Source organism: Tripterygium wilfordii, chromosome 12 (assembly GCF_013401445.1).
Source record: "Tripterygium wilfordii isolate XIE 37 chromosome 12, ASM1340144v1, whole genome shotgun sequence".
In the NCBI taxonomy this organism is placed as follows: Eukaryota; Viridiplantae; Streptophyta; class Magnoliopsida; order Celastrales; family Celastraceae; genus Tripterygium; species Tripterygium wilfordii.
The window spans coordinates 275,356-298,570 of NC_052243.1; the positions used below are offsets into that span (position 1 = coordinate 275,356).

Here is a 23,215-nt window from a genome sequence, read left to right on the forward strand (position 1 = left end):
CATCTTCTCCTAAGTAATGTGAGAACAAGAGATTTAGTCTTATCACCACTCGATAACTCGTCCAGCACCATCAAACTTGATATTGCAAAGGCTTGTGAGCCAACTCACTCAAACTGGGTGCTACATCACTTGACACCTTAATTATATAGTATTTACTATATTTTAGCAAAAAAAAAAAAAAAAAAACTCGTGAACATGATAGTTTGACAATGTGGTTAATAAGGTATGGCTTAATTGAATCCAGTATTAGAAATTAGGACTAGGTCCAACGTCTAAGTAGTCTAAACGTAAAAGCAACATTTAATCCAAGATTTTCTTCGCAAGAGCAAGTGGAGTGTTGGCTCAGACCCTTTAATGAATTTGTTGACTCTATCGGATATGAAGCTATAATATATATATATCCCATCGACGAGCGATTTATACACTAATATATATACCAGATTTTGACCAAATAATAGAAAGTAGTATCGGTATTAGATACGGATAGTTTTACTAGGTATGGTGAATTTTGAAAAGACGACTGCACCTGGACTAACGCACCATAACACACGTAAATGGCTTGACCAACAGACAGGTGCTTAGATATGCTTAGTACAGCTGAGTGGTACTCGGCCATCCAAAAGAAAAATTTTCATATTGTGCACAAACAGGTTTCCACTTATTCTCAACCTCATCACAAGCCAAAAACACACCCAAAAAAAAAATCCCTCAAAGTGTAGTGCACGAATAGACAATAAACGTTAAACGGCATGGTTTCTTCATTCCATTTTCTGTTGCTGCGAGTGCTGGGGACTGTATGGGGAAGCAGGACTTACAAGGAGTTTCGTAGGAGAGGCACCCTCCAAGAGAGGCCTTCCCGTGCCGACCAAAGATGTTCTTCTTGTACCATTTTGTGCAATCAGTAACCGAAGTGTCCAGTTCAGAAGGTTCGGTGCAAAGGTCCTGTAGAGGAGGAATATATCATGCCAGCTCGAAAACCTTACATATGCCTCTCCACGGCAAGCTCCCGTGACAATCATCCTGGCATAGTCCTCCACTGGTCCACCGCTCACATGTACCTACGTTATCCCAACCGAGCTTGTATTACTAGAGGACCGAGCAATATCACATGAGATTGAGATACATATGCATATAATTCCTGTACAAATATAAACAATTCAGTGTACGGAATCTTACTTCCCTTTCTTCTTTCCATTGCATCTCTGCCCCCTCCTCAAGCATGAGCCTGCCTCTAGTCATTTCCATTCCAACCCAACCGTGCGTTGCAATTGTTATTCCCACCTCATCACTCAGCTCAAATCTCAGTGACTCGAAAAAATTTATTAGAGCCGCTTTTGCAGACTATGCAATAAATTTGTTCGATAAACAGATCACTCATTACCATGAATAATTCTTCTTAACTTACAAGAGAAATAAAAGAGAAAAAAGAAGTAAGTCAAATATATACTCACAGCATATAAGCTCATCCTCGGCAGAGGTAACCAGTTCTCGACTGAGGCATTAACAATGATTCGACCGTTGCTCTGATGCAAATATGGAAGAGCGGCCAGCGTTGGATAGACATTTCCCCAAAAATTTATATCCTGGATATCAAAAACAAATCAGTGTCGCATGAAATGTCCTGAATATCGTCTGTCGCAGCAGCAGGTATTCACAAAAAGCAATAGACCTACCAAAATATGAGGAAACACAGAGGTGTCCGTCACTTCTTCGAAGTAGAACGTGTGCCCCAAACTTGTCGTCAGCACGAGATGATCCACTACAGAAACGGAGGCAAAAAAAAAAAGTGACTTTTATGTTGATCCAAAAAGTTAGCTTAGTTCAATCATATTTCATGACATCTGGGCATCTTACTGAAGAATGAAAAACCATAAACCCTGTTATATACGTTTGCTCACGAGGAAGCAGAGATTGGTATGATACTACGTTGCAGCACTTGAAGTTTTGGATATCGTCATTGGTGATTAAGTTTTTGTATGCATTCATTCATCATCAGCATCATCAAATCTTAATCCCAAAAGATTTTTCGTATGCATTGATCAATAAAATTGATAGTGTTGATCAACAAAGTCAATAAGCAGTATAGAATCATAACATCAAATACGTAATCACCACTAGACCAAAATCAAGTCTAAATCTTTTAATCTTGCAATTGATATCACTATCCAATATCCATGAATTACGAGAAAGATGTGGTTTTCAATGAAACAGATCAACCTTATCAGTGCACCATGTCAAGACGGAAAACATACTTAAAATAACAAATAACAAATATCCATGAATTATGAGAAAGATGTGAACCAGTAAACTCAAAACGGAAAACATACTTAAAATAACAAACAGACTGAGATTTCTGATACAGCATGTCTTAAAATTAATAAAGAACCAATAAAAATGTACTTAATAATTGAGTCAGACATACCAGAACCATAGTAGTTTATGGTTTCGGTAACAAATCTCCGGCAATCATCTTCCTTGACCACATCTGCGGCCACTATCATGACATGATTTGCACCCATAAGTCTCGCATTCTCGCTGATCACTCGAAGTCTCTGATCTCTCCTTGCAACCAATACAAGTTTTGCTTTCCTCTTTGCATATTCGTATGCAATTTGCTACACTCACAGACAACAGAAACTCTATATCAATCTCTTTTTTTTCTCAACTTTGACATTTCTCCTCCACATTCTTGTAATTTGACAACTAAATTACCCAATGCTTGGACTGAATTAATATTTAAAGGGTATGATTGATTCACAAATATTTGATAAAATAACACAAAAAAAGAAACAATTAACGGGAAATTACGTGTTTTTTTTTTTTAAAATTACCTCTCCTATGCCAGAGGAAGCACCGGTGATGATCACAACCTTATCTTCCATATTCTCAGTGTTGAAGTAACCGTAGATCCACTCACAAGTCCTGATAAAAGTCAAGCCAGGCCAGGCACAGGCCATCATCACCATGCTTGCCGGAGGCACCACCAAGTTCAACAAGGAGTTCATCAAATCCATCTTTTTCCTGTGTGTGTTTGAAACGGAGTGAAACAGAGGAGAGAAGAAAAGGAGGAGGAGATAAGAAGAGAGAGTGTGTGGGTTTTGACGTATAGTGCTGGATAATCAACAGCATGATTGCATGCAATCAAAGCTATGAAAACGCGTGGATGGTGCAGAGGTGGTGTAGTGACGAATGGAGGGCGGATTTGGGTTTGTCTCTTTTGGGTTTTTTTTCCTGTGGTTTTGTAATTAACGCATTTTCTTTTTGGTCAGGTGCTTGTGGACAGGGAGTTATGTATATGCACACAAACAGTGTGCTTTCTACATAATTCACTGTAACTAAAAAGCTTTAAATACAGATATTTCCGCTGTCATATTGTGTACTTTAGCCATAATACTTCAGAACTTCCAGTGAAAGAAAAATTTAAGTGGAGAGTAAAAGGATTTAAAGTGAGGATAACATTCTTCAGTCAGATACAAGGAGTATTATTAACAAGATACGTGACTCTGAGAGGACAAAAAAAGAAAAAGAAAAAAGGAAGACTGGGAGATCTACTGACTACATTTGTCAGTACTTTTATGTACATTTATCTTTCATAAACATCCTGGTTACATGACTTGCTTCAATTTCAAAGACTTTATAATTCATACAAACCCCTTGGGTTGATAATACCTACATTTCTTGCTTAGGCTTCCTGCTCAACTCTGAATAATGCCCGCCCATTAGCTGCAAAATTTCTTTCCACAGATTCTCAGATGAGTCGGAAGAATCCCCACAAATTAAATTTGAGCTACATGCAGCCACATGCCAAAAATCAGATTCAATCTCCTCTCTCAACTGATCTAGCTGCCATCCAGCATAACCGTAAAAAAATCTGAAATCCTGAGGCTTTAGCAACCCCTTCTGCACCAATCTTGCAGCTTCATCCAAACTGTTTCGAGCACCAAAACAAAGGCCAGGTATCACATCTTCAATGCCAGGAAGCTTACACTTTTCCCGTGCTCGTAACAAGAACATACTTGAATTAAGAGGTCCACCAAAATGCACAGAACAATCAGCAAAAGTGGTTGCCAATTCGTTATTAGTGGGGCTCATGTGTTTAATCTTCTTGTGAAGTGGTTTGTTGATGATAACTCCAAATGGCCCCTCTTGTGGATGTATAGTCCCGGACCTGAGGAGGAGAACAACAGTCCTTTCAAATGTGTCAATTAAATCAAGCTTTTCTGTGGCAACAAGTACACAACCAGTCTCAGGTACTGGAATAGGGTGGGCCCATTTCAGGCCGATAGGTTTAGACTCTGGTATGCCACCTTTGTCATAAGCATTAGGCTCCACCTTTTCAGCCTGTCAAAATTGTTCAAGTAAATTTAGAAGAGTGTTTCCGAAGAGGTTTCAAATTCTCACTAAGCTAATAGTCAAATTTGTTCCATAAGAATGTGGCGAGCCTTTTCATCGTACCACCCAGTGGCCAGTACATAATGCTGTCATAAGGAAAACAATTTCAATAAAAGTAACCTTAATTTGATTACTGAATCAATATTCCTACATTCCACCTAGACTATTGGAGTTGTGACCAACAAAATCTAGGGCAGGACTAAAGCTAATGAAAACAAATCCATTAGGTATCGGATATGCTACAAAGGTCACAGAATACGAAAAGGAAACTGCATAGAAAATTTAAAATTATAGATGATAACGATTAGAGAAGGGAAAGCCCTACTGCAAAGTTAATTAAGAATCAATCATCCTGACAGTAATATGTTTAATGACAAAAAAAGGGGGGGGGGAGAGCAAGTCAACCATTCAAGAGAGAAACATATCACCTTCTCCTGAGCAAATAAATTTGCTCTGAATTCTCTCCAGTCCAGACTTATATGATGGGACTTGGGGGACGCAGGGTCATTAGATTTATTGCCCTCAGAAGAATTCCTTCCACTATCACTATTTCCTGCAGTTACAATATTATCGAGTTAACTCAAAGTTTGAGAAAAAAATGACAGCTTAAACAGCTAATAAATAGATGACAGTACAGAACATGACATCATATGCTTTGTTGTTTGCAACTTTTATCTTCAACAATGTACTCTATTGTATCTTCAACAGAGAATATATTGCAACTTTTTCTACCGAAAACATGGATCATCTCAAATATTTCGAAGGATAAGTGTGAATATCTTCATCGGTCATATTTAAGAAATTTTCAAGCTCTCTCAACTCATTATACCAACACAAACCATAAGGGGTAATAAATAAGACGATCTGTTGGATATTGTCTCTTTAAATTGCATCATTTCAAGTCAATTTGCAGCTAAGTGCTCAGGATTATGCTATAAAGGAATTGACTAGCTCCTGGCCAAATGGTAGGCATGTAAAACAAAATGAACCAAGAAGCACCCAGGTGGCAACCATGCATCAGTTTAGATACTTGAGTACCCTCACTCCATTCATCAAGAAGCCTAAGTTATATCAGATCTCAAATTGAAAACCCAAACTAAAGCCGAACAATGGGTGTAGGTGATATAATGTGTGTTCAAGGACTTTACTGCTATCATAAGGAGCATATTGATTCAATTAATCAGTTTTTCTCTTGAGGATCTCCTCAATCACATTATAAGCTACTTAATCACTTTCCTGATCAATTAATCAGTTTATCAGATGCATTTGGAAGAAGACCTAATTCAAAATTTTAAGATTGCCATGACAAGAATCGCACAACATTCTCAAGGAAAAAGGTCAAAAGTGACATAAAAAAATATTAAAGAGCGTGACACTAAGAAATCACGGGGGGGGGGGGGGGGGGACTGAGCTTTCCCTTTCCTTTTTTCCCCTCGCTTTCTCAGTAAAAAAGAGCGCAGAATAGTCAAAATCAACTCACCAAATAAAATTGAACAATCAAAGCTATAAATTTGCAAACACTGAGCTGAAAATTCAACAAAATTCGAAATTTCCCACCAATTGCATCACAAAATAGAAAATCAAAGTTATCACCTAAGAACTAACCAGGGGAAGAAGAGGAGGAAGAATTCCCATTATTCTTCTTGGCCATAGCTTTGACGACCAAAGAATGACTCCCAGAAGAGTAAAGCCAGCTGCGCCTCGACACCCCGATCTCAAACACGCCAAGTCTTCCCAAACTCCCCGACCCCGAAACTGTTTTTGCGCAAATCGAATTTCTCAGCCAGAAGGAGCTTGGAGTTTTCGTTGTTGCGCTCTTGACATGCATGGTCCACGGATCCATCATCTCTCCAGCCCCCTCTTCCAGTACCTGATTGTTTCCCGGGAAAAGTTCTTTTGGCACTCGATAAAGTACGTTAAAAACGATGATAAAACCTGAACGAGGGGAGAGAGAGTGACTGGAGATCGTAACGGATGTCAAACAAATAGGAGATGGAAATGAAAAGGGCTCTTTTAATGGCAAAAGCCCATGGGTCCAAATATGCTAGAAAGAAAGAACAAGCCCATGGGGATATGCCGAAGCCGAAAGAGAAAAGCACAAACCCATGGATCCAAGATACCAGCATGTCATGCGGTCATGCCTAAGAGCACATGCAATGGGCATGTTTTATTGGCCCATAGATCCTAGAGATTAACAATTTGTTGGGCCATGGACTCAATTTACACTACAATAATAGATTTTTCTTGGTTCAAATTTGATGGGCCAAGCATGGGAGAATAGTGTTTGGATTGCCCCCATGCTGGTTTGCTTTTAGAGCAAACCTGGCCCACATGCGTTGAATGCATCAAGAAATGGGCACAAGTGAAGCTATTAGACCTAAAACCATTGTAGATAAAACATTTGCATTCTTTGCCACATCATATATGCACATGTCCCAAGATGTTTTGTTGTCCCAAACAATGCTAAACCATTGCATGTGCTCTTACCGGTTTGATGCCAGCGAGATAGCCACGTCACACTCTCATCAAACTATCCATCGATCAAATCTCTATCGACCGTCCGTTACAAAACACCCTCCAAAATCCAGATCCTTCAATAGATCCCAAGTTCTGGCGTGTCCAAGTCTAACAGTGGTAGTTCCGTAATTTTGTGCTTTTTAACTGCAAGTGCAAAGCATCTCCTCTCCGATTTGCACACTTCTCTAACCCCCCTTCTCTCCGATTTGCACACTTCTCTAACCTCCCTTCTTCGTTTCTCTAAGCTAGATCACTTGGATCTCTGGGGCTAGCGAGTTGGGATCTTGATTGTACTTGTTCGTAATTCGAGAAAGATTAGCATTATATGCACTCCATTTTTTTTTTTATCTGACAATAGAAAAACACACACATGTATCCCTCAAATTCACACACACATGCAACTCACACACATAAATGCATATACAAATGCTACCCACAAGGTTCGAACCGTTGATCACTAGATAGAAATACACAAATGGGAACCAGCTAGGTTGGCACCTGACATATATGTATATGCACTCCATTTTTAATCAAGTATATCACACTCTAGTTTATTTTTAAATGATTAATGAGATGCACTTAGTTAAAAACATAGTGTTCATCCTTCTTGAAATGGTGAGTCCGTGATATACCGTTACCGTTCTTATTGGTTTGAAGTTGGGAGAATGCTTTTTTGTTGACATATACATTATGATGGGGGTTCGAATTTGGTCTAGATCTTCTTCTTTTTTATTTGCTTTATGCAAATACCTGCCAACAGGTTGGTTTTTATTTTTTATTTTTTATGTTGGGTTTGGTATGACGGTATGAGTGTAAAGGAGATGAATTGTTCTCCCTTTATGTGTGTGCTTCTTTTGACAAGGACCCTTCATATAAGTTTTTGACACACTGAAAAATCGAGGGGAATCAAAATATTTTGTAAGTTGAGATTTAACATCTCTTAATTGTAGGTCTTGAGGTCTAAAGCAGATAATACATTTACAAGTTGTTTTGAGGTCCAAAGTAGACAATACATTTACAAATTGTTTTGAGTTTGATTGAAACTTGAAATTAAAGCGCACACTAACCAAATCAATAAAGTACAAATTACATAGATTAGCAGCCCATAACTCATTTATTATCAACTCTCTCCCAACACATTCAAATTCCATACCCTCCTCCCTAGTCGCTACACGAAAACAGCTAAAGAAAATTTCTCTGGTAACCAAAGATAGAAACCCAAAGCCCAAGAACAAACAAGGCCCACGGCCCGAACGACGAAGCATAAACAGTAGACGAAGCAGCACACTTATTCGGAGGGCCTGATGATGGTGGTGGCTGTAATCCAGAAAGAGGTGGGCTAGGAGTAATTGGGCTTTGGCCTCCAACTTGTGGAAGGACCCTAAAATCAACCTTTTGGCCCACTTGGCAATGGCCAGGAAACCCACAGGTGTAGAAGTAGTGACCTGGCATTTTTAGTGTTATGGAGTCATTGCCGCTGGAGTAAGTCACCACCGGAGATGCTATGTTGCAGGTCCGGAAATCATGGTGCCTCACTTCCAACACATTATGATACTCCTTTTCGTATTCGAAAACTGCATAAAAAAAAAAAAAAAGAAACTCCGAAAACACATTTGGTTGTACATTTAGAAAAGACGCTAAGAAAAGAAGATCAAAACAGAAAAAAGGATGATTTTTTTTTTTTTGTTTTCTAAAAATGAAAAACAGAAAACGGATCTTGTACTTACCGATAACGTCACCGACGTGGAAGCTCTTGGTGGAGGCCCACTGCTTGTAATCAACGCTGGGGGTGTAACTCCAGCCCTCAGAGTCACCAACTTTGTACACAACACCATAAGAGAGGCCACAAATAGTACTCATGAGAGAAACCATGAACACCAGAACTACTCCATTAATGTTGAAAGCCATTAACAATGCTTACAGAAAAAACCCAAAGAGAAAGGGAAGAAGTATTATAATTAACTAGTATTAGGGGTGAATGATAGATGGTCTGATATAGTCATGTTGTAATTGGTTTTTGTCTTGTGGAAAATGTGACTTTTTTTCTTTAAGCTAGCTAGGAGTTCATTGTTCCGGTTTATCTTTACAAAATATTGGAATTAATCAGGAGAAAAACAGGGCAGGGGGGGAGGATGTAGGCTGATTATAAAAGTGAAGGTTTCCACAATGTGTGTGTACTGTGTTGTTTGCCGCCCTATGTTGATAGCTGTAATTTCTCAATAACATCACTAATTTTGTTGCTTTTCTATCTCTTGTAGCATTATGGAAATAAGTTTTATTTCCAATTTCTTTTTTCTTTTCTTACGGTGAGAATCCGCATTAATTATTCTTAATCCATATAACTTTCATACTAACTCGCAAATCACACTTCATCAATTGACCTCCCCCAATGAGCTCAAATTATGGATCCGTCACTAAATTTGTCTCGAGAGAAAATTGAACCATGATTTGTATAAATAAAATATCGGACTTAATTTAAACAATTATATTTATCCATTCGCAACTCTGATATATAAACATTGATTCATAAGGAGCAGGAGTAAGTTTTCGTACTCAATAATCCACAATTTATTTTATAAAAATAAAAAAAAATCAAATTTTCTTATTGTAGGTTATGTTTTCATTAATAATCACAAAAATAAAATGCTTGTGGTAAGTAGTAACCCTAAGCATAACCAAAATGACGAGAATAATTAGCAAAGGGAGGAAGGAGCAGTCTTTTGAGCCAGGCTTGGTGCTATATCCACACTTCCACAGGAGCTGCAGTATTATGACCACTTGGACTTGTTCTTATGCTTATGCTTTTATTCGGCGGAGAGAAGCCAATTGGAATGTTCTATTTGGGCTGAGAGGTTTCGTTAATTAAGGTGATGCATACTATTAGAAATCTAACACAAACACATCAATAAATATTGTCCTCTCTAATATACAGGCCAACATTGATTTATTTTCATGGGTTGTCTTTGCAATACTTAGGTTCATAAAACGTGTTTATTCTATGATAGATATTTAGACTTTGCTTATATGTCACTCCATTGCGTTATGTAAATTGGATAAACTTGGACTATACAATTCTTTAAAGAAATCTTATATTGATTGAGCCAAAACTCAACGCGTGATCACAAGAATATTGCTTCCAATGGAAATCGAAATTCAGGACTTTCTGAACTCATACGTTTCGATAGAGAAACTTACCCCTAGACTATCACCCAAGTGATTAATTCAAACATCACCAAACAGATACTTTCGTTAAATACTTGCTAGTCAAACTACAGGTGAATTACAGGATTTGATTGTTTAATTTAAGTTCAATCATCAAAATTCAAAAATGATACAAAAGAAAATTGAACAAGTGCGTAGTATTTCAAGCCCTTACCCACCATACTAATTAATAAAGCTCTCCCAAACATATTTGTACTCGCTTATATGAATAACAAAACAGATTTGTTCCTAATAATCAAAATATGCAACCCAAAATCCCAGAACAAACAAGCTCAATGATCCCAGTGCGGTGGAGAGAGTGGAGAAAGCAGCACTCTTATGCAGTAGGCTTGAACTGCTTGAAGGTGGCCGTGGTGGTGATGTTGATGGTGGCGGCGGTGGGGGTGATGCTGAGGGTGGTGGCAGTGGCGGTGGCTGTGTTGGTGGTGGTGGCGATGCTGATGGTGGTGGCGGTGGCGGCGGCGGTGGTAGTGTTGCTGGTGGCGGCGGTGATGATGGTGGTGGTGGTGGACTGGGAGCACTTGGATTGGGTGGGCTTTCACCCGAGCTTTGAGAAGTTGGAAGGACCCTAAAATCTGCCTTTAGGCCCGCTTTGCAGTGGCCCACAAAACCACAAGCGAAGTAGTAGTGGCCGGGAAATTTGATGGTGATGGAGTCGTTGCCGCTGGAGTAAATGGCCACCGGAGATGTCGTGTTGCAGAAGTGGTATTCTTTATGCCTCAACTCGATCACATTGTGTTTTTCTTTGTCGTATTCAAAAACTGCTCAGAGTCCCGTATATCACAATATATATACATATATTTATAATTTGTATTAATTTATAAATCGAAAATGCTAATGATTTGAGTCTCTTTTTTTTTTTTTTGTCCCAGTTACCTCAAATGCTAAAATTGATCCATGTAAATTCATGGGTTGCACATGATCCATATGGAATCGTGTACGTCCTTCTCAACATTTGAGATAATTGACACAAAAAAATACTGATATATTTATAAATCAATAGTGTAAAAAAAATCATGTACCAATAGTGTCCCCGACGTGGAAGGTCTTAGTAGAGGACCAGGTCTTGTAATCAAAAAAGCCAGCGCTAGACCACCCAGCGGATTCCCCGACCTTGTAAACAATACCACCATAACAGGAACCACAAAGGGCCATAAGAGAAACCATGAGAGACAGAAGAACAGCTCCTCTCTTCAAAGCCATACGTGAGAGATTTTAAACACAAGAGAAACGAAAAGAAAATGACCTAGATAACTTTTGTGTGTGTACATATATAGGTTTTACTAAAAACAAATTACAATGGCTGAGATTCATATGATGATAGGTATAATGAAACATGTGATCTTAATTTTTGGGCTCTTATACCCATAACAATAAATTATTTGTTCTGGGTATTCTTAGACTAAGGCATTAATCATGTGTGACAATAAGGGCAGAAAATAAGAAAGAATTGATAATTAATCATCAAGCATAGCTATTTCCACCATAAAATTTGTAGTTTCTTGTGTGTCCTGATCATTTATATTTATACTGTGTTATTATATGGAACCAGTTGTGTTCCACTCCAACTCTGTAATCAATATGCAAGAAATTGACTCTATTCCCGTCGACCACCAATCTAAAACTATTCCTAACACAAACTCTCATTTTTGATGTTGAAAGGATAAATTTTTATGATGTCGTTTTCGGTTAAAAAAAAAAAAAAACAAGTATGAATGTATGATCAAAGAAAACTAACTAGGAATCAATGAGAAGATACAATTGTATATTTTCATGATGCTTAATTTGTTAATCTATACTTAGTAATCTAAATGGTGTGCTCAATGATTAATTTGACTTGAATTTCTACTTGTCATAAGAGTTTGATTATAAAGATTTGGCTTCTGATTATGATCGGTGTCTTCATAGTTTGCCAGCTTTGTCTCAAGAAATTAATTGCTTTGTGAGAAATTATAATTGGGTTGTAAACTCCACAATATTTGTGCGATATTTTTTATATTAAAAATACCTGTATATATTAGGAAAAATAAAGAGAAATTTGAGCAATTACATAAAAAAAAATGGTGAAAATCCAGATATACATGCCCATTAATATTCGTGAATATTTACAATTTATTCACATAACTACTACTATTATTATTATTCTTCGTAACAATGACTAGAAAATTGATCTGGTAATTAAATATAGCAACCCAAAGCCCAACAGCAAAGAAGGCCCAATAATCCGCTCTTAAAACGGGCTAGAAGCACTACTTAGGCCTGAACTTGGTCCTGGGCTTAGAGGTGGAGTTGGACTTCCAATTGGGCCCATTGAAGGTTCGGGGTGGCCCAGCAAACCACAGATGAAGTAGAAGTCGCCGGCCTGTTGAGAGTGATGGAGTGACTGCCGCCGGAGTAAATGACCACAGGAGAATATGTGTTGCAGAAGGGGAAATCATAGAAGTTGATCATTTGATTTCCATCACATTGTGTTACTGTTGGCTGTATTCAAAAACTTTAGATGCACAATCAATTGAATCAAAAGAGACCATATATATACGATTACTATGTGTATCTATATACGATAGTGCTTAGGTGCGGACGTCCGTAATAAGTTACAAGATTGTTATCTTTTGAACAAGTGAAGCCCAAATCAATGAGACTTGCTTGTTGTTTCACTTTTCAAGACTCTCAAAACATGACTAATGAGTTGTGTGAATTAGCGAACTTGAGAAAATAATTTATAATGTTATCGTCACCTTATACTTGTTTACACATACATATGTTTGAGTGTAACCACTTGATTGATAGTTTAGTGATATATCTCTATGGGTCAATACGAATGGACTTTGAATCAATTTATTATGTCGTTAGGTGGAAAAACCCTAGTTTAACATTGTATGGTGTCGTTTTAGGTTTTAAAGTTTTTTTTTTTTGTTGTTGTTTTATTGATATCTCTGTTGTCTGGTTCCAATCAATGGCTACACAGCTCAATTTGTTCTAAATATTGACTTACATATGCTGAATATTATTTAATTAGTCTCTAAGTTGTAACTCAATTTCATTTTATTGAATGTTCACATGATTTACAATAAACAAACTGGGCAATTTAAAGTTTTATTTCAATGAATCATTACAATTCATTCATAGCTCACTTTTTATTCAAAGCCCTTATTTATAGCAATCACACCATATAGTAACCGTATCCGTAAGAAAAAGCTTAAGAAGAGCGTTTAGGTAAAACCGAAAATAGAAAGCACAAACTCTAATTAATAGAGAATTAACGAAGATGCATGATCACCCACTTGGGCTGAGTTTCCAGGAGCTCAATCCTCAATTACATCTGGGCCTGGAGCTGGACTTCCAACCATAGGAATCCAACTCCAATCCAGAAATGGATTTGGGCTTGGAGCTGGACTAACAACTGGGCTCGTGGAAGGCACTGGGTGGACCAATAAATAAAGCCTTTCGCCTTTTTTGCAGTGGCCTGGGAAACCAGAAGCGAAGTTAAAGAAGCCTGGCTTGTACAAGGTGACGTAGTCTTTGCCGGTGGAGTAAGTCGCCATGGGATGCGAAACGAAGCAGAACAAGGAAGATAGCGGCGATAATAGAACCACATTGTCCCGCCCTTTGTCGTATTCAAACACTGCACCATCAAACATATAATATGTGTTATGTATATATACATAGCATTAATCATTAATTAAGCTGGTGGATTCATAGTGATCGGTCAAACCCAAATAGTAGAATATTATTGGTTTGTTTGGGCTGAGAGATATTACCAATTATGTCCCCGACATAGAAGGTCTTGGAGGAAGCCCATGACTTGTAATCGACACCGCCTTGATTAGTCCATCCAGCAGAGTCACCGACCCTGTAAACGGCACCATAACAGGCTCCACAAAGAACCATCAAAGAAATCATGAAAACAAGACCTAATGCTTCTCTCTTCAAAGCCATTAGTGCTGATTAATTGAACTAATTAGTATGTGAAAAAAGGGGGAGAGATTGAAGATCCAGACTTGTTTAAGAACGCCCAGAATTTGAATGTATAAATAGGGAAGAATGTGTAGTGAAAGAAGCTCAAAGAATGTTGATGGGCTGAGATTCATATGGTTATAACTGGTTTTAGCTACCTAGCTAGGTCTCTTATGAAACACGTGAGGCTTAATTTCTTCTTGTTTGGCTATTAAACCTAGTAGCTAGGAGTTCATTGTTCTAGGGATTATAACGACTTATTTGCATTAAACATGTGAAATTTTACATTTAGAGGGGGGAAAGAATAGTCATATTAGTCATCAAATATAGCTATTATCACCAGCATCCAATTTCGCAATTTGTAGTTTCCTTTTGTTCAATTACAGCTAACATTAGATGGATAAAGCCCATTACTAATTATAATAACTATGACCAACTATAAGCCCAAGATATGAAGCTCAGCTAATCGGCCCAATAAGGTTAAATGAAGCCCAAATAAGGATCTCCCAACTAGCCCTGACTATTGGACCTCTATGGCAAAGACCCAGAATTGAGAGAGAATGCCCGGCCAGAATTTGCTTGTACATATATATATATATATACAGGTAAGAATAAATAATAAGTTGAATGTTTTTAAACTAACAATGATAGCAAAAAACAAATTACATGGTCAGAGATTCATATGGTCATTGGTTTTAGCTAGGTCTTTAAATTGAAAATTTAGTTGGTTTCCTCTGTTTGCTTTTTTGGATCATTTGAGAAATTAATTAAGGGGTGGAAGAAATTAAGAACTTGCAGTTGTCAAACATAGCTATTATCACCATTTAAATTGTACTTTCCTTATCTCTTAATTTGAAAAACAACCGATCCACATCTTCATGCGTTAGACTTTGACCAAACTTATCATGTCGTCAGGTTGAAAATTTATATTCGCACGTATTTGACGGCTCGAGTTGGCGAGTTTAGGCATATGGTGTCGTTTTCAGCTAGCAGCACTAGCTTTGTTAGTTGCGTCTTTGTTTTCATGTACTTGTTATAGTTTTGTTAGTTGCTTCTCTATGTGGTTAGTTTTGATAGTTACTTATTGTTTACATATACTTGTGAGTTTGCTAGCCGCTCCTCTATGTGATTGGATATTTAGTTGCTTCTTTATTTTCTTGTACTTAATAAGTTTCTCTTTGTAAGCCATCATCTAAGATGCCCTATTGCAAGTCTTGATATCTTTTTTGAATACATTGTGCTGCTTATGAAAAAAAAAACAGCATGTTGTATAATGCTCTACAAATAAAAAGAGCTAGATGGATAGGAGCCTAAGATAGGAAGCTCAAGTGGTCGGTCTAATAAAGGAGGATCAAGCCCAAATAAGTTAATGACAACTATCCCAGTCCAAATATAAGGAGTTAGACAATAGAGCCCAAGGTTTAAATTGAGTCAAAGTCCAACTCACTAAACTCAGGAAAAGATATTGTGGAAATTTTATCTACACACCACAAAAACACTATCTTTACATCACTTTTTGATTTTTTTTAGTTTACATAAATATCTTTATATACAATGACATATTAACCCTTAAATTAAAAATTTTAAATAAGTAATTTTTACATATTTAATTAAAGATTATTAAAGTTACATAAAATAAAAAAATAATAATTAAACAAAATCTGAAAAGGAGAACCATCTTCTCCGACGACTGTATTGAATCCGACATGCTATTGCATTTGAGAAAATGCTCTTTCCCAATTTATCTTCTTCCATCTGTCTGATTGGTGAAGGAGATACATATGTAGATTGGTTCAATCGGGGGTATCACCATATTCAAGATGGTACAAACGGACAAATCAAGTCAAGGAATCCAAATTCTCTTATGTTAAAGCTAGGCCTAGGATTTTCGAAATCAGCATCAAATCTGATTGTCCAGAGATCGTCGATGACGATGAGGGCATGTGCAAGCAATTCTTTGTTTTCCATCACATGCTTCAGCTACTAAACCCTAATTCTTTCTCCCAATCAATTCTTTGTTTTCCTTGGAATTTGAATCAATATAGGGGATATTCACTTATTGCAAGTTCAAGGCTCATAAATACAAGGTTGGTTCATTTTTTGTTTGTATAAATGGGGGAGGAGGAGAAGCCAAAACCAGTATATCAAACTCATGTTCAACCTCATATCTAGTTCATCTCCTTTATCATTTTACAAGAACATCTCAAAATCTAACCCAATTCCTCACATTCTTCCTCTTCCTCTTCCTCCTCCTGGCTCCTGCTCCACGTGACCGGTGCCGCCAACATCGTTCTTCATCATCTCCTCGACTCCTCTACTCCTCTTGATTTAGGGTTTTAAATTAAAATAAGTTTTTAATTTTTAGAGGGTTTGTTTGATTTTTGATTGGGAATATGACACATTTTACACATTATTTTTACTTTTTCCCAAATAAAATCCATGTCATATATTATTAAAAATATAATTTCTAATATTTTACACATCAAGGGTAAATTGATCTTTTCACTACAATTTTGTGTATAGACTCATAATTTTTTTGTTGTAAACTTAACATATTCAAAAATTGGTGTAAAAATAGTATTTTGTGGTGTGTAGATAAAATTTCTCAAGATATTATTGTTTAGTAGGGGGTGGACTCGGTTTTAGAAATCACATGGTTGGGTCTTACCGAACCAATGTGGAATTCCTAACAAAGTGTTTGACAAAATATCACAAAGCCCTGCATCGTAAAAGTCGGTTTCATTGTTTATTGAAAATTACATTTCATTAAAGTCGTACTACATACACAATATTAGCAATGGTCTAGAATTCATGGGTTTTTTGTAAGAAGCCCACAAAATCTTAAAAAGTCTCTCACAGTCATAGTTCATCTCCATCCCAGTTCTTTTTCACTTTGGGACCAGTAGGCCCTTCTTCCCCCAACACTTCATTTGGTAATACAATCACTAATTTTCTTAAGGCAGTTTTCAGTATCCCAAAAAACAACAATTTCTCCACCATCTTAATCTCATATGCAATAGCATAATCAATCTTGGGACCCCATTTCCTTTTGTAGTTCAACCATGGTGGCTCAACAATAGCTGCTGATGAGGAACCCTGCAGAGACTCAGCAGCAACCAATAAGTACCTTGTCCCAGTATCAAGGACCATCTTACTCTTTGTTGTAGTATTACTGATCTCTATTCCACTTCCAACATGTCCTTGCAAAACCAAGCCTGGCTTTGCATACATGGCATGTCCATTCAAGGATGCATAGGTCACAGCTTTGTTGCTACCTGTTGATATAAATAAGCTTGTATTAGCAGCAAATAATAATATAATAACCCTTTGATAATGCAGTAAATGGAATGATGGGCCAATGTCTATTTGAAGCGATCACCATTAACCAACCTATATAAATTCTAAACCACTCATCATATTCTATTTAGTGTTTCGCTTTGGTTGTGGTCTAAATCGTTGATTGCAATTGTGCAATAGGATTACCAGTTTGAAACTCAAGCTGAGGAGCAGTCACCCATGTTCCTCCACTGTGTTGAGAGAAGAAGATACTCTCAAGCTCTCCATTGAAATTGCTTAACCTCAATGTCAAATGCTCCCAATCCCCTACATGCTGGCCTATTTTTCCTAGTGAAACAATGAACCATGTAAGTTTAGCTCTTGCAGGTCCATTAAAGGGTAGAAGACCCATATAGCTATATCTGTGAAGGTTGCCCCCTGCATTGGTTTTACATGTAGATAAATCTGGGTGCTCTCCAAATCTCCTTTCTTGACAGTTTCTTCGGCTTCTTCATCAATGGGAAGGTCCAGCCAATAAGTGTCGTCTTTTAAACAACCTTGAGGAAGGTTTGAGCCTGTGGGTTCAATTTTCACAGGGCTCGACTCCTCTCCTTTATGGTATAGTAGTGCTCCATTGGTAAAGAACCATTTTACTGACGAAGGAAGGTATACTTCATCAGGATGCATGTATATCAATGGGGAGTAGGCCTGGATTAACGCCTGAATTTGTGATTGATTGGGCATGGAAGAGAGATTGGACTTGACATTCTTCAAACAAGCCAGAGACGATAAATTCTGGCAAGAAAATGTACCCACATTTACACCCATGGCTTGTGTTCCTCTATTGCTAGGCCTTAGACTGTAAATTTTTTGAAAATTTGAATGCTTTGATGACTCCCAAATCAAAGCGTCAGTCTGGCATTTATCGGTGAGATCTGATCGAACACATCGTACTCTGTCAAGTCCAGGCTTCTCTGGCGAGTTTGTAATGATGAGCCCAGCTGCTCTGTACCCATCTGGAGGCACCGGTAACCAGAAATAGCCATTGCCATCTTTTTTGATTTTAAAGGACTCACTGCTCCAAACAAGATTATAATCAATAGGGTTCTTTAAGGCTCCATTAGAAGCATCTTCTTCATAGTCCTTCCCTGCAAGAACCCACCCGAAAAGTTTTTTATTGTTTGATTGGCTGTAACAGCCTAGGATATAAAAGCCTTCTGGGATTGGCGAGGGTTCATAGAATGAAGCACCCTTGTTATCCAGTCCTCCTTCATGGATGCTCCAGATTTTGTGGAAAGTTGAAATTTGACATACTTCTAATCCACCACCCAAATCAATCACACCATTGGCAAACCCTTCACCTAATAAAAACAACAATCCCTTGTTCAAAGAAAGCTTTGAGGAAAATCCATTTGGAGGAGAAAACACGGATGTGTATACCTGGTACGTGGCCAAGTTGGTAAAGGAAAGGGAAGCCTGAAGGAGGTTTCATTAATTTCTGTCGACATCTCGCGTTTACTTCCCTGCATTTGTATTTAAGAGAACATTATTCTTAACCTTTCAATGGAAGAGCGAGGAGGTATACGTCCAGAGATCTAAACAAAAACTACGAGGATCATATGTATTCTGATAGTTTTTGTTTTTCTTACAGGAACTGTGGAAGGCAATGCTGAGAAGAATTTGTGGTGCAAGCAAGAAACCTTCTTGCTTCTCTTATACACGAAGCTGTGTTTGCCGAAGGTGCATAGATTTATTATATATTGGTAGATATTTACATGATATACCTTTCTTCTTGGTAGAGTTTTTCTTGGATATATATGTTAGTGGATATTAAGTTGCAAAGGAAAAAAGGTACTTGCGTACATTTTATCTAACCTTGATCCCGCTCACTATGGAGCCTTGTGCGCACAAAAATTGTTTACCTTTATATAGGTTAGTGGAACCCCTCAAATTCTCTCTCCTCTATCAGATGAATAGTGTTAAGACTTGAGAGATGAGATCACGAGAATGCCGTATCGTAGCATGCATCTTGTGCAATTGGGAGAGAATGGGCCAGCTCCCCTTCTTGGGCCCCAAAAATTGAAAATAGTTGGCCGACTCCTTTCTTAAGCCTTCTAAAATATTAATCCAAATGGGATCGGGTGGGCAAGGCCCCTTACTAGGCCTAAAAGATTATCAATCAAATTGGAGGGGAGTGGGCCGTTATCATGCAAGGGTGAAAATAGAAAAACTACTTGAAACTTGAAAGTAATGGTGAAATTGAGAGTTTTCTCAAAGTTCGTCTCCATCCCAATTGTTCTTCACTTTGGGACCGGTAGGCCCTTCTTCACCCAACACTTGATTGGGCAATCTATTTATTAACTTCTTGAATGCAGTTTTCAGTATCCAAGGCAACACTTTCTCTATCTTCTCAATCTCCTCTGCAATATCATAATCAAGCTTTGGACCCCATTCTCTTAAGTAATTCAGCCATGGCGGCTCAACAATTGCAGAAGAACCCAGATAATCTGCTGCCACCAATGAGTAGTTTGATCCAGTATCAATGACCATATCACTTTTGTCTGCGTCATTTCTGATTCCAATTCCATCACTGCCTTCCAAGACCAAGCCAGGCTTTGCATACATGGCGTGTCCATGTAAGGATGCATATGTCACAGGCTTGTTGCTACCACTTTGAAACTCAAGCTGCGAAGTATCCACCCATGTACCTCCACTGTGTTCAGCGAGGAAGATACTCTTTAGTTCCCCATTGAAATTGCTGACCCTTAATGTCACATGCTCCCAGTCCCCAACGTGTTCGCCAATTTTCCCCAATGCAATGTTAATGAACTTTATTTTAGCCTTTGCGGGTCCATTGAATGGGTAGAAGACCCAGATAGCTATGTCTGTGAAGGTCGCTCCTAACATTGGTTTTACATGTAAGTAAACTTGGGAGCTCTGCAAATTTCCTGTCTTGACAAATTCTTTGGCTGTTTCATCAACAGGAAGGTCCAGCCAGTATGTGCCATCATTTGAACCACCTTGAGGAAGGTTTGTGCCTGTGGGTTCAATTTTGACAGGGTTTGACTCCTCTCCTTGGTGGTATAGTAATGCTCCATTGGTGAAGTACCATGTCACTGAAGAAGGGAGGTATTCTTCATCAGGATGCAAGTAGATCAATGGTGAGTAAGCCTGGATTAGTGCCTGAATTTGGGATTGATTAGGCATGGGAGAAAGATTGGACTTGACATTCTTCAAACAAGTAAGAGAGGATGAGTTTTGTGAAGAAAATGTGCCCACATTGACACCCATAGCTTGTGTTCCTCTATTGCTAGGCCTAAGACTGGAAAAACTTGTTCCGGTTGCATCACTTGATGGTCCCCAAATCAAAGCATCAGTCTGGCATTGGTCGGTGAGATCGGATCGAACACATTGCACTTTGTCCAACGGAGGCTTCTCAGGGGAGTTTGTGACAATTAGCCCAACTGCGCCGTACCCATCAGGAGGCACAGGTAACCAGAAGTAGCCATTGCCATCTTTTTCGATATTTTCAGACTCACTCTTCCAAACAAGAGTGTAATCAATTGGGTTCTTCAAAGCCGCATTTGAAGCATCATTTGTATAATCCTTCCCTGCAAGAACCCATCCGAAAAGTTTTTGGTTGTTGGGTTGGCCATAACTGCCTAGCATAAAAAACCCTTGTGGGATTTGAGAGGGTTCAAAGAATGAAGCACCCAAATCATCATCTCCTCCTTCATAGGAAACCCAGATTTTGTTGAAAGTTGAAACTTGACATACTTGCAACCCACCACCCAAATCAATCACTCCAATAGCAAATCCTTCACCTTTCATAACCACAAACCATAATTAATCAATGGAATACCAAAGCAGATTTGAAGGTCAAACAAAAGGAGAAGATGAGTACCTGTTGGCCAGGTTGGTAATGGAGATGGAAGCTTGAATGACGTCTCAATAGGTAAAGCCTCCATGATTTCCTTATCTGCATCATCTGTTGATTGCTTCCTTGCACATGAAGTGAGGGCAGAAACAGTATTCCCCATTGTCACTTTGCTACTTTCAGAGTAATTCAAAGGAGGAGTGACCGGATATGTGCATTGGCAGCTACAAGGGTAATATATAAAGATACCAAAGATGATAACAAACCATGAAGCAAGATGCATATCCTCGTCTTTTTGGCTGAAATCGTGCAAGGCAATTGCAACTAAGAAGGCGCCTGCCTCAGTATGTGTCGTGCAAGAAAGAAAAGTGAGTATCTTTATGCTTCGAAATCACCTTCAACATCTCTTTCACCCCAAACTGCTTTTGACACACACACACACAATATATAAAGACATAAATGTATCAACTATCAAGCTACTCTGTTCCATGCTCTGCAAACAATATCATTCCATGTTAGTCAAAAAGCTGAATATTGCTTCCTTCTTTATTTGATTGATTATTTTTAGGTGGTTGATATTGTATATGGGGAATGCTCTGGTTAGGTTGCCTGATTAAGATTTTGAGGATCGTCATTAATTTAAAATTACTATTGTTATTGTGTTCCTAGCCCATCTAGCTCATAAGATTGTGGCAGGAAATAGTGAAACGTAGTCATTTATTTGTTTCCTGTTCACTTTTTATCTTTTTTTTTTAAGTTATATATGGATATAAAGGATATACAAATATAAATTTGATGCAATGCAACTCTTGGATAAATATGTATTTATTGGGGTTTACATAAATACATTTACTTTTAAGACGTATTTATGATCTAGAATTTAGATTTTAGCATTTGAGATTTAAGGTTTTAAAATTTAAGAGTTTAGGTTTTAGGGTTGTTTAATCAACTTTAATATTAAATATTTTAAAGTTTAGGGGATATTAGATCGTATATTCAAATTATTACAACCTCAACATTCTTCGTTAATAGGAATATAAAACACGGTTCCAAAACCTTATAAGGCTCACACTCTCGTTGTGTTTTGTGCATTATTCCATGAAGACAAAAGTAAAAGGATGGGACATTGGGATTGCTAATCAACAGAGACGTACAATAATCCAGAATTGGTATTTTATGTGAGAGGAACAGACTACAGAGTGTTTTGTGTGTGTGCATATACTTGTAAAGTTTTTATTATTCTTCTTTTATCAGAAGCAGAATAATGGAAATTTTATATAATTTAGACTATTGTGCATAATGTATGGATAAGCTCACACTAATCCATCAATTTGCGATCCAATTCAGGATTTACTTTGGGAGGTATCAGGAAGGAATCGAAATGTCTTAATATTGACTCATACAAATATGGAAGAAAAATGTTCTCCATTGATTCAAACGTTGTATCTATGGGAAAGTGATAAAGAAAGAGGAAAAGCTTAAAGATTTCATAATTTGAAATACTAATTTTGGTCCAAGTTAAATGAGAAAATTGTCAGATTCTAAGCATCAAGACTATGGGACTTCAGGAATGATAAAAGAGAATAAAAACGAGTAAAAAAAAAGAGAGAGGTGTTTTCCTTTATATGATTGTAATATGTTCAGTTAGATGTAAAATGGGCCGTTCCCTCTTATTAGGCCTAAAATATTATCAATACTAATATTTGAGATTAAGCAGGCCGGCGACCTCCTTCTTCAGCCCACCAAAATATAAATCCAAATGGGAGACAAGTAGGGCTAATCCACCTTCTCGGGCCCACAAAACTATCATTCAAATCTTTTTTTTCCCCTCATCTCGTCTCTTGAGGGGGGAGGAAATCTTGTGACCCAAAACCACAAAAGGCAATTTTGGTTAAGCTGAAGCCTTATGTGGCAAGTTTTAACAGTTCCTCAAGGCTCAAACTATTATTGCACTATGCAATCCCGAGTCATTGT

At 37.8% G+C, this 23,215-nt stretch overlaps 3 protein-coding genes and 2 pseudogenes across 3 annotated transcripts; all 5 read right to left on the bottom strand.

The window, feature by feature from the left end:
- Positions 1-555: 555 nt before the first annotated feature.
- Positions 556-3,014, bottom strand: LOC120011160 (11-beta-hydroxysteroid dehydrogenase B-like). Its single transcript, XM_038862227.1, has 6 exons — positions 2,832-3,014; positions 2,423-2,615; positions 1,674-1,759; positions 1,452-1,583; positions 1,177-1,341; positions 556-1,058 (listed from the first exon to the last, which is right to left on the bottom strand). Exons 1-6 carry the CDS (start codon positions 3,012-3,014, stop codon positions 759-761), a joined length of 1,059 nt encoding a protein of 352 aa, XP_038718155.1. The 3' UTR covers positions 556-758.
- A 411-nt stretch (positions 3,015-3,425) lies between these two features.
- LOC120011179 lies at positions 3,426-8,817 on the bottom strand. The gene is made up of 6 exons (XM_038862246.1): positions 8,637-8,817; positions 8,147-8,483; positions 6,715-6,769; positions 5,998-6,436; positions 4,821-4,945; positions 3,426-4,341 (listed from the first exon to the last, which is right to left on the bottom strand). Exons 1-6 carry the CDS (start codon positions 8,815-8,817, stop codon positions 3,670-3,672), a joined length of 1,809 nt encoding a protein of 602 aa, XP_038718174.1. The 3' UTR covers positions 3,426-3,669.
- Positions 8,818-11,145: 2,328 nt separating this feature from the next.
- On the bottom strand, positions 11,146-14,070 carry LOC120011181 (early nodulin-like protein 1). Its single transcript, XM_038862248.1, has 4 exons — positions 13,893-14,070; positions 13,452-13,756; positions 12,469-12,612; positions 11,146-11,322 (listed from the first exon to the last, which is right to left on the bottom strand). Exons 1-4 carry the CDS (start codon positions 14,068-14,070, stop codon positions 11,146-11,148), a joined length of 804 nt encoding a protein of 267 aa, XP_038718176.1.
- A 2,877-nt stretch (positions 14,071-16,947) lies between these two features.
- LOC120010688 lies at positions 16,948-19,023 on the bottom strand (annotated as a pseudogene).
- Positions 19,024-19,620: 597 nt separating this feature from the next.
- Positions 19,621-21,746, bottom strand: LOC120010687 (annotated as a pseudogene).
- Between the last annotated feature and the right edge of the window lie 1,469 nt (positions 21,747-23,215).

Coding starts and splice junctions, on each gene's coding strand:
- LOC120011160 (XM_038862227.1), bottom strand. CDS start 3,014: ATGGATTTGATGAACTCCTTGTTGAACTTGGTGGTGCCTCCGGCAAGC. Junction 1,584..1,673: donor CTGTGTTTCCTCATATTTTG/GTAGGTCTATTG, acceptor TTTGATATCCAG/GATATAAATTTTTGGGGAAA. Junction 1,059..1,176: donor AATGGAAAGAAGAAAGGGAA/GTAAGATTCCGT, acceptor GGGATAACGTAG/GTACATGTGAGCGGTGGACC.
- LOC120011181 (XM_038862248.1), bottom strand. CDS start 14,070: ATGGCTTTGAAGAGAGAAGCATTAGGTCTTGTTTTCATGATTTCTTTG. Junction 13,757..13,892: donor CTATGTCGGGGACATAATTG/GTAATATCTCTC, acceptor TTGATGGTGCAG/TGTTTGAATACGACAAAGGG. Junction 11,323..12,468: donor CGACTTCTACTTCATCTGTG/GTTTGCTGGGCC, acceptor ATGGCTTTGAAG/AGAGGAGCTGTTCTTCTGTC.
- LOC120011179 (XM_038862246.1), bottom strand. CDS start 8,817: ATGGCTTTCAACATTAATGGAGTAGTTCTGGTGTTCATGGTTTCTCTC. Junction 8,484..8,636: donor CCACGTCGGTGACGTTATCG/GTAAGTACAAGA, acceptor TTTTTTATGCAG/TTTTCGAATACGAAAAGGAG. Junction 6,770..8,146: donor TCGTTCGGGCCGTGGGCCTT/GTTTGTTCTTGG, acceptor CAATGGTTTTAG/GTCTAATAGCTTCACTTGTG.